Raw genomic sequence first — 10,040 nt, 5'->3', positions numbered from 1 at the left:
CAGAGCTCTGGGGGCCCCAAAAGGGCGTGCCCCCCCATCCCCCCCCCCCACCCTTAGCGGCGCCCCTGAACTTAGCCATCACTGTCATTAGAAAATTAAGCAATTAAGACAATAAATAAACTGATACTTCATTCAATACTGAAAATTTTTGATAAAAAGGTTCAGTATTTATCAATTGTTTTGTGTGCTCTTCTGAAATCAGTTGTGACTTAAAGGGATAGATCATCCAATAATGTCAATTCTTACCCTCATGTTGCTCCATCTGTATGACTTTATTATGTAGAACATAAAATAAGATATTTTGAGAAATGCCTTCATGGTCAACAGTAACCAAAATGTTTGGTTAGCAACATACTTCAAAATAACGGCATGCTGGTGAAGTACGATGACAGAATTTTCAATTATGTGTCAACTATCCCTTTAAGTCTGCTATACAAAGTGCTATTAGTGTGTAGCTGCCAATGCAGAACACTCCAAATTAGTCACTTATGAGGTTCCATGACTTAGAAATCAGCTGACTATGTAGGCAGTAGGAGTTATAACTTATGTAAAGCTATTGGCTATAGAGACGGTATATGAAAACAAGCTCCTCTGTGACAACCAGTCACATAGCATTCTAATGCAGTACTGCTCTGCTCATTACTAATTCACAGTAGAGATACATAGTACCTGTTTTTAATATCACAGGCTCACTTCAAAAACCTTTTAGCAAATTACAGTTGCTGTGATGTGTCAAGTATAATTCCCAATGATTAGGCAGAGAATGAACTTTCCCTTAAGTGCTCACTGACCTGGATGACAAATGAACTCCCTCAGGCAGTCAACAGGTTGTATAACTTATGCAAACTGACAAACACCTTTTAAAACATATTTGTGATCAATATCGCATTAATATTCTCCTTTTTGTCCAATTAGTTAATCAAATCATTGGTTTAAACCAACCTCAAAAAGAAAGGACACATATGGCATTGCTTGGCAGAGTCCATCTTCAATACCTTTCAAAGTTTTGAGTAAAACTTCTGCATCTTAATAGTAAGGAATACACTACCATTAAAAGTTTGAGAAAGGTAAAAAAAAAAAAAGAAGAAGACCAGCTTACCAAGGCTGAATTTATTTAATCAAAATCCAGTAACAAATGTAATATTGTGAAATAGTATTATAATTTAAAATCACTGTTTTCTATTTGAATATATATTAAAATGTAATTAATTCCTGTGTTGGTAAAGCTGCATTTTCAGTAGTCATTACTCCAGTCTTCAGTGTCACATGATCCTTCAGAAATCATTCTCATGTGCTGATTTGGTGCTCAAACATTTCTTATTATAATCAATGTTGAAAACAGTTGTGCTGCTTACAATTTTGTGGAAACCATGATAACCTTTTTCAGGACTCTTTGATAAATAGAAAGTTCAAAAGCTCAGCATTTATTTGAAACAGAAATGTTCTTATGCCTTTTCTGACACTTTTTAATCCATCCTTGCTGAATAAAATATAAATTTCTTTAAAAAAAAATTCCAACTATCAAAACTAAGAAAGAAACTAAGTCAGACACACAGACTGCAAACTAGGACAGAACCACTTAGTAGTGTATGATCCTCAGTCATTTAGTGTGCAATGTCCATTTTTTCTGCTGTAACTGTTTACAAAATCAAAAAGTGCATGACGCGTGAAATAGTATTATAATTTAAAATCACTGTTTTCTATTTGAATATATATTAAAATGTAATTAATTCCTGTGTTGGTAAAGCTGCATTTTCAGTAGTCATTACTCCAGTCTTCAGTGTCACATGATCCTTCAGAAATCATTCTCATGTGCTGATTTGGTGCTCAAACATTTCTTATTATAATCAATGTTGAAAACAGTTGTGCTGCTTACAATTTTGTGGAAACCATGATAACCTTTTTCAGGACTCTTTGATAAATAGAAAGTTCAAAAGCTCAGCATTTATTTGAAACAGAAATTTTCTTATGCCTTTTCTGACACTTTTTAATCCATCCTTGCTGAATAAAATATACATTTCTTTAAAAAAACTAAGAAAGAAACTAAGTCAGACACACAGACTGCAAACTAGGACAGAACCACTTAGTAGTGTATGATCCTCAGTCATTTAGTGTGCAATGTCCATTTTTTCTGCTGTAACTGTTTACAAAATCAAAAAGTGCATGATCGTGCTAGATCTGTTCAGATTTTAAAAGTGGTGTAGTGTATTCCAGCTTTTAGTCAGCATGTTAAATCGGTTCTCTCTTTCTATCCTTTATCACAAAAGCACCGCCTGACTAAAAACTATACACACATTGCAGCTTTTCCTGAGTGTTTATAGATAAAATGTCTCATCTACTGATTCCAGCTGGCATAATTACAAAGGAAACTGCCTACAAGGACCACAACATTAAGTAATTACAATCTACTGCCAGCACAACAATAATGGTTGTGCTTTCATTACACTCTGACCTTATGTCAAATAATAAGAACAGTGCGACATATACTATTTCTGTCCTCTTCAAACTATTCTTATACTTTACTCTGTAAACATCACTACCATAAAATGCCATTACATTCTAGTTATAACCAACCATAACTCAAATCATTAACATAAACCTGTATAGCATTTGTCTGTTTTTAATTTGAATCAGATTCTCCTTATATAAGAGGTAGAGTCAGAAGGGAGATGGTTGAGGAAACCTCACAGCACGACTCTCACACTTAGATTCTTAGAACAGATGGCCAGATATACAAAGAGCCAACATACAAAAGAAACAGAAAAAACAGACTGTCCTTCTAGATATGCACATTTGACGAATCCGTGGGCTTTGGGCACGCAAACCTCTCTAGCACCTTTTATTCAGTGGCTCTTAGTAAAGGTGTGGAAAGAATCAGCATGGCATAGCAGCATGGCGCAGCACTGACATGAAGGGATCTATATTTCTAAAAGCATTGCTTTTGAAGTTTAGAAATCTTTTAGAAAATATGAAAATATTGATGGTTAAAGCTAGCCTAAAATGAGCCTGATCTCATGACAAAAACGTACCTGTGGGAACATTTTTGCAAGATGTGAAATACGTAGCGCCATGTACCTTTCGTGACATATTCGATGTGAAATGTCCACTGAGTGGAGCTAAAAGAGTGTTTAGATTTTCCCCCGAAACAGATGAACGTTCATATGGTACGTTTTATGTGACATTGGTTTTGTACATGTCACCGCAGTTCTGAATTGAAATGTCTGTTGAGTGGCATTATAACTCTAATGCTCCATGACGTTTTAAAATAACGTACCATCTGCACTACTCCTAAACCTACCTGATAGTACAAACAAAAGCAAACGTGGCGTAAAAACGCAATCACAAGCCTGCCGTTTTAGCTTGTTTTTCAATGTCTCATCTTTCAGCTCTTTCATCGGGAGTAATGTTTTTCACGGAACTCATACCCAAGGATTCCGCATCCTAAGTCCAATTCCGGGCCGGCTGAGCTATCGAGCAAGCTTGTTATGTCTGGAAGGTCGAAACATATGGAGCTGTAATCATAACTGTGTACTAAAACAATTAAAAGTGCTCACTGTTTGACCATCTCTAGTGTTAATTTCTGTTGGAAACTGCAGTGATATGTACTTATTCGTACATATTTCACGTTTTGCGAAAAAGTTCCCACAGGTACCTTTTTGTCAGGAGATCAGGTTGCCTAAAATATAACTGATACAATCTAACTGTGACTGTCTCTGGCAGTTATGTAATTTTTAATTAAAACTAAAACTATTAATTGTTTTCTGTAATTGAAATAAAGCTGATATAAAATAAATATCAATATTAGATTAAAAAAAATTTTATTTAAAAATTAATACAATTGCCTCAGCAGCTAACTGAAACAAGTAAGTTTAAGCACTAAAATAATCAAAACTGAAATAAAAATATATTAAAGCTAACTGAAAATAAAAAAATAAAAATGAAAAAAGCACATAATAAAATTACTAAAACGTACACTAATAAAATAAAATGGAAAACAAAAATAAATGCTAATTAAAAATATGAACTAATACAATAATAGTACATAACACCAAAATAAAACTGGGATATTCTGATGCTTAGATATGTCAAGGGCCTCTAGGGCCCCATTCCGGGCCTGTGTACCGTCCCAAGCCAAATGAGCCCTCTCTATGTCTCTATGATATATTAGATATGGCTGGGGTCACCAGAGTCGGAACAGTCTGTAAATATAAGATGTTACTGCATGTTTTCTACCAGAAAACTGTATTGTTGCTGAGAAGAGTAATAGCATTCTATATGTTTGTAGTAAAAATACTGCAAAATGAGTTCTGTCTCCCAAGTCTATTTACCAAAAAGTAAAACTGATTCAGAATTATACTTAAGTTTCAAAAGAGAACAAGTTCTTCCAGAACAACATGTCCTCATACTCTGCATATCGTATAGTAGTTTGGTTATTATATGATCCCTACAGCACATATTAGCTCTTTCCAGCAAGTGCCTGGTCTGCTTACATACATTAAGAGCCAATGACACATTACCTGCGTTTCTCAGAAAGCCTCATGCACCCACACAGCTGTTAATGAGATGCATCCATTAGGACATGGCAGCCTCCCTCTCGCAGACAGACGCTAAGAGCGGCCCAGTCTTTGTAATATACACACTAATATGAGCTGCTTTTAGAGAGATCCAGGCTAGATAAGAGCAGTGGGCAGCTGTTGAAACAATGTTCTAATGGCAGATCCTTCTCTGACTAGAGCTGTTGGATTGTGTAACGTTATTATGAGGTTCCCTAACATAACCTGAAAGATATTGCTGTATCTCTTAACAGCATTAAATGACAAAATTTAAGTTTGTCTTTGATAAGGAATACGACTGAATGAATCTCTTGATGAAGAGCATAACAACCCAAGTGCCCTTTGTGCATGATTGAGAAAACAGACAGCTGTAATATAAGTTACAACTTGACAGCACCAAGAGGGGATCTGAGTGAGCGAGACTATTGACAAATGCCAGTAGAGACATGTGATACTTAAGTCAGCTGTATCCTTCCAGCTCTGTATCTGCCAACATATAGATCATGAATATAATATATCATAACTGAATGATGGTTCTGATTTTTTTAAATGCTTGAAAAGTATTTTAAGCTCACCACGCCAGCACTTATTTGATTAAAATATAGTAAAAACAATAATATTGTAAAATGTATTTACTATTTAGGTTGTTTAACTGTTTTCTATTTGTGGCCTTTACCATCACGCTCCTGGTCGGCCAAGCGAGAGAGTGGGGAACGGCTATGTGGGACAATGAACAGTACTGTTATACTTCATTTGAGGAATTTTCTAAGGAGCTCCACAAGGTTTTCGACCGTTTCGCTCTGGCGCACTCTCACCGCGTCTTGTAGCTAGAATGCCAAGGCGCAGTGGGATCATTTCCTTCACGGACTGGCCGAGTACATCAAGGAGGAGATCTATTCCCCCCAGTCTAGATGGATTAATTGATCTCGCCATTCGCGTGGACAATCGGATTGCTCTTCGTGCCCGGCATTGCAGGGGCGTGTCTTCTCACAAGCCACTTTCCAGGGTTGTCACAGGAACAGCGAGTGACACACCATCTCAGCGTCTTGTCTTTCCGGAGGAGGAGCCTATGCCGATCGGGAGAGCTCAGCTGACTATCACGGAGTGGCGTCATCGTCTCAACAACAACCTCTGTTTCTATTGCGGGGAGGAAGGGCACATGGCGGCCTCATGTCCTGCTAAGGGGCGGCACTTACCGTGTAAGGGAGGACGCACGATGAGTGTCACCAATACTCGGTTTCACTCTGGTGGTTGTTCCGTTCTCCAAGTCTTGTTACAGTTTAATGGGTCTATTCATCAGGTGTTTGCTTTGATCGATTCTGGAGCGGAGGGCGATTTTATGGACTCCAGGCTGGCCACACGCTTGGGTATTTCACCTGTTACTCTGGCCGAACCCATTTCAGCTAGGACCCTTTGCGGCACCCTTCTCACCAGAATTGCTCATTCTACTAAACCTATTACTCTCACCCTCTCAGGCAATCATGCTGAGGAGATTTGTTTCCTCCTCATTCACTCTCCCACTGCTCCAGTGGTTTTGGGACACACCTGGCTGGTCAAGCATAATCCTCACATTGACTGGGCTTTTAATTCTGTGTTTGCCTGGAGCCCTTTTTGTTTATCACAATGTTTGGGTCCCGTGTTTTCCCCTGTAATGTCTTGTTCTGTGTTGCAGAAGGATTTGGTGAGCCTGGCGAAGGTACCGGAGGCTTACCATGACTTGAGAGCGGGTTTTAGTAAGTCCCGAGCTTCATCTTTTCCTCTGCACTGCCCGTATGACTGTGTGATAGATCTGTTGCCTGGCACTTCTCCACCTAAGGGGCGTCTTTACTCTCTTACTGGACCTGAGAGGGAGGCCATGGAGAAGTATATTCACGATTCTCAGGTAGCTGGTATCATCCGGCCCTCTTCCTCTCCGGCTGGGGCGGGGTTCTTCTTCGTGGAGAAGAAGGATGGATTGCTGCATAGACTATCAGGGTTTGAATGACATCACGGTGAAGAATCGTTATTCTTTGCCATTGATGTCATCGGCCTTCGAGCTCTTGCAGGGGGCTACCATCTTTACGAAGTTGGACCTTCACAATGCTTATCATCTAGTTCGGATTAGGGAGAGGGACGAATGGAAGACCGCCTTTAACACCCCTACTGGGCACTTTGAGTATTTGGTCATGCTGTTCAGGCTTTCTAACTCTCCGGCGGTCTTTCATGCACTCGTCAATTACGTGCTCTGGGACATGGTTGACTGGTTTGTTTTTGTTTACCTCGACAACATCCTGATCTTCTCCCAGAACGAGCGCGACCATGTCCAGCACGTCAGGCGGGTGCTCCAGTGGCTGCTTGAGAATCGCTTGTTCGCCAGTGTGGAGAAGTGCGAGTTTCACGCACAGTCGGTTCCATTCCTGGGATTTATTCTTTTGCCTGAAGGTATCCGAATGGATACCAGCCTGTCCGGTTTGCGCTGTGGGTAAGGGCTCCAATCGACCCCCAGCAGGGCTACTCCAGCCGCTGCCTGTCCCTTCACGGCCCTGGTCACACATAGCTATGGACTTTGTCACAGGCCTACCCTCATCTAGTGGCAACACGGTAGTCCTTACTGTGGTGGACAGGTTCTCGAAGGCGGCCCATTTTATCCCCCTCCCCAAATTGCCAATAGCGAGGGCGTTTATTCAAAGATGCCTCCATACGTGGAGGATCGCCAGAGAAGCCCTCACTCGGACTGGCAACAGGAACAAGGTGTCTGCGGACCATCACCGCAATAAGCCCCCACTTTACATGTGAGGTCAAAAGGTCTGGTTGTCCTCCCAAGACATTCCTCTCAGACTTCCCTCACGAAAACTGGGACCCAAGTTTATTGGACCATTTTCCATCACCAAGGTGCTCAGTCCGGTGTCCGTCCGACTCAAACTTAGCCCCCAGTTTAAGAATATCCACCCGGTTTTTTTTTGTCTCCAAGATCAAGCCCATCATTCGCTCCCCCCTTCAACCCCAAACCTCTGCCCCTCCGCCTCCTAGACTCATCGAGGGGTCGCCAGCTTATACTGTACGTTGGCTCCTTGATGTGAGACGTAGGGGTAGAGGCCATCAGTATCTGGTAGACTGGGAGGGCTATAGTCCAGAGGAGAGGTGCTGGGTTCCGGCTTGTGACATTCTGGATTGCTCTCTCATTGACCAATTCCATCTACATCTTGGTGAGTCCTCCGGGGACGCCAGGAGGCGTGCCTGAGGGAGGGGCTGCTGTCACGGTTCAGGGTGCACCATCGGCTTCCCCCTGTTGTCTGTGCTGTCCTGTCTTCTTTCTGCTGCTTGTGACCTGTGCAATTAGTGCTGATCTTGCGCGCAGGTGCACAGCCTCACCTGACGCTTGTTCCCATTACCCTTATAATTTCTGCTGTTTCTGCCTCTTATTGTCAGTAGATCTTCCCGTGCCTTGTCTTTTGTGTTCTGCTTTATGCTGTGTTCTGTTTTTTGTGGCTTACCTCTGTTTGATTGTGTCCTTAGACGAGGCGTGACAGCTTTCTGTTGTCTTCGCTGTCTCTCTCGGGTCTCGTTCCTCTTCCTGTGTGGACAAGGTGTCTGGGGATCTCTTCAGGCAGAGCTGTCTGCTGAGCTCGTCTGGGCAGCTCTGGAGCTCCCTTACACATCCTTTATGTTTGTTTTTTGGCACCTCTACTTCGGGGTTGGTCTCTGCCTAAGTTTAATAAACATTGTTCTCTCATCCTGACTCATTTGAGTCCTCTGTTCAATCGGCCGTGACAAACTTTTAAAAGTAATGCATTACAATATTACGTTACTCCCTAAAAAAGTAACTAATTGCATTACTTAGTTACTTTTTATGTGATGTTTATAAACAAATTTCGGGAGGAGCACGCACAGACAATTAACACGGCCAGTTCATCATTAGTGATTACACCATTTATCCAATCAGCGCAAGAGAAAACTCCTATAAATAACCAAGTACGTCCTACCTTCGTTATCTCTCGACTTTCAGCATCCCTCCACCACCCCGATCCCGCACCTTCAGCATAGTTTCTACCCCAGCACGTGGAGAAGCATTCGGAGGGAGCGCTTTTGGGCCGGGCTGGACACCGAGCTTGGACCCCTCTCCCCGGACAGGGGGAGGGTGCCCCGGGCTCGGGAGTCTTGCTGAGCTCAGAGCCCTCTCCCTGGACAGCCCGCCAAATACGCATAACCTTTATTTAATTACATGTAAGTGTGAACTCGTGAAGGAACGTAATGTGTTACATTACTTTTGCTCATCGTTGCTGGGCTTGCTTTTTTGTTTTTAACATAAAAAGTTTTATTTTTGGCAAATGCCCTTTCAGACCAAAATTAATAAGCCTCCGACTGTACAGTAGAGGATGCAGCTCGAACAAACCATTCAACTGTGCTGCCAGTCAATAAATGGGAAAACAAACTAACTGGCATTACATTTTTGAAAAAGTTTTCTTGTAAATTAATAAGTAATGCATTACTTTATTAGTTACTTGAAAAGTAATCTGATTACATAACATGCATTACTTATAATCCATTACACCCAACACTGTTAATTACTGATAAAAGTCTATTAACTAAATAAACTAATTATGCAGCATATATTATCAGCTTTTAAATTAATTAATAGTTGGTAATGTTACTACTGTATTTAAACCCTCATCAGGCCAAATTTGACAAATTATATTTAATTTTTAAATACAGTTTTGAGAGAAAATGCTGCTGGAATTATTTTGGTCCCATATGCAATTCACTAATGCTTAATAAAAGCCCTTATTGACATGGAGCATGAGACATGTAGCCTGAGCTTTTTAGCGTATGAAGTCTCATTATTTCATCTATGTTATTAGAAACCAAACTCAAGAACTAGGCTGCTACTATAATTTGAGACAACATAAATATAACCAAAAAAGAAATGACCTAGACATGTCAAAAGATAATACTTACTGGTCCTGAAGTCTGAAATCAGAATTCTCAGCAGAGATCTGGCCTGTCACTGGATGTATGAATGTAGTCGTCCTCTGGTTATGGCTACAGATAAGACAAAAACAAAGCGCATTAGCATGGTGATTATTATGCTTCCCTGCAGCAAAAACACATATCACACTCTGAACATCGGCACAATCAACACCTTAGATTTTCTCAGACATGTTCATCACAAAACAAATCACACACACCAGTGATAATCACTGGTGTTTGACTCTTTAATCATTTTTGTTTACACAGTAACCAGTGATTAATGCAAACATATATACAGTATATAACCTAATGTCATCCATAATACAAACAATAAGAAAGAAAGTTATAACTGAAAAAGATTTAGGTCTATACTCTAAGTGTAACATAGTCTGAGGTTTGGCAACATGTCAGCATGACATGTATTTCCAATGTGCCTATTTTAGGAAACTGCATCAACATCAAGAGTGGTCTGTTACATTTGAGGGGGAGACGACTGCACAGCAGAAATACGCTGTGCACCATATCAACCGAGGCATTGTC

The 10,040-nt window shown here is 40.7% G+C and overlaps 1 protein-coding gene across 1 annotated transcript in view; it reads right to left on the bottom strand.

Moving 5' to 3' along the window:
- Positions 1-10,040, bottom strand: part of plekha7a (pleckstrin homology domain containing, family A member 7a) — an 86,474-nt gene that overhangs the window by 53,467 nt on the left and 22,967 nt on the right. Inside the window, exon 2 of the mRNA XM_016236968.1 lies at positions 9,489-9,572. Within this exon, the coding sequence (XP_016092454.1) occupies positions 9,489-9,572 (84 nt within the window). The remainder of the gene's footprint in view (positions 1-9,488; positions 9,573-10,040) is intronic.

Source organism: Sinocyclocheilus grahami, unplaced genomic scaffold (genome assembly GCF_001515645.1).
Source record: "Sinocyclocheilus grahami isolate Dianchi unplaced genomic scaffold, SAMN03320097.WGS_v1.1 scaffold503.1, whole genome shotgun sequence".
In the NCBI taxonomy this organism is placed as follows: Eukaryota; Metazoa; Chordata; class Actinopteri; order Cypriniformes; family Cyprinidae; genus Sinocyclocheilus; species Sinocyclocheilus grahami.
The sequence above is the reverse complement of the archived record's forward strand: the minus strand, read 5'-3'. Positions and strand labels throughout refer to the sequence as shown.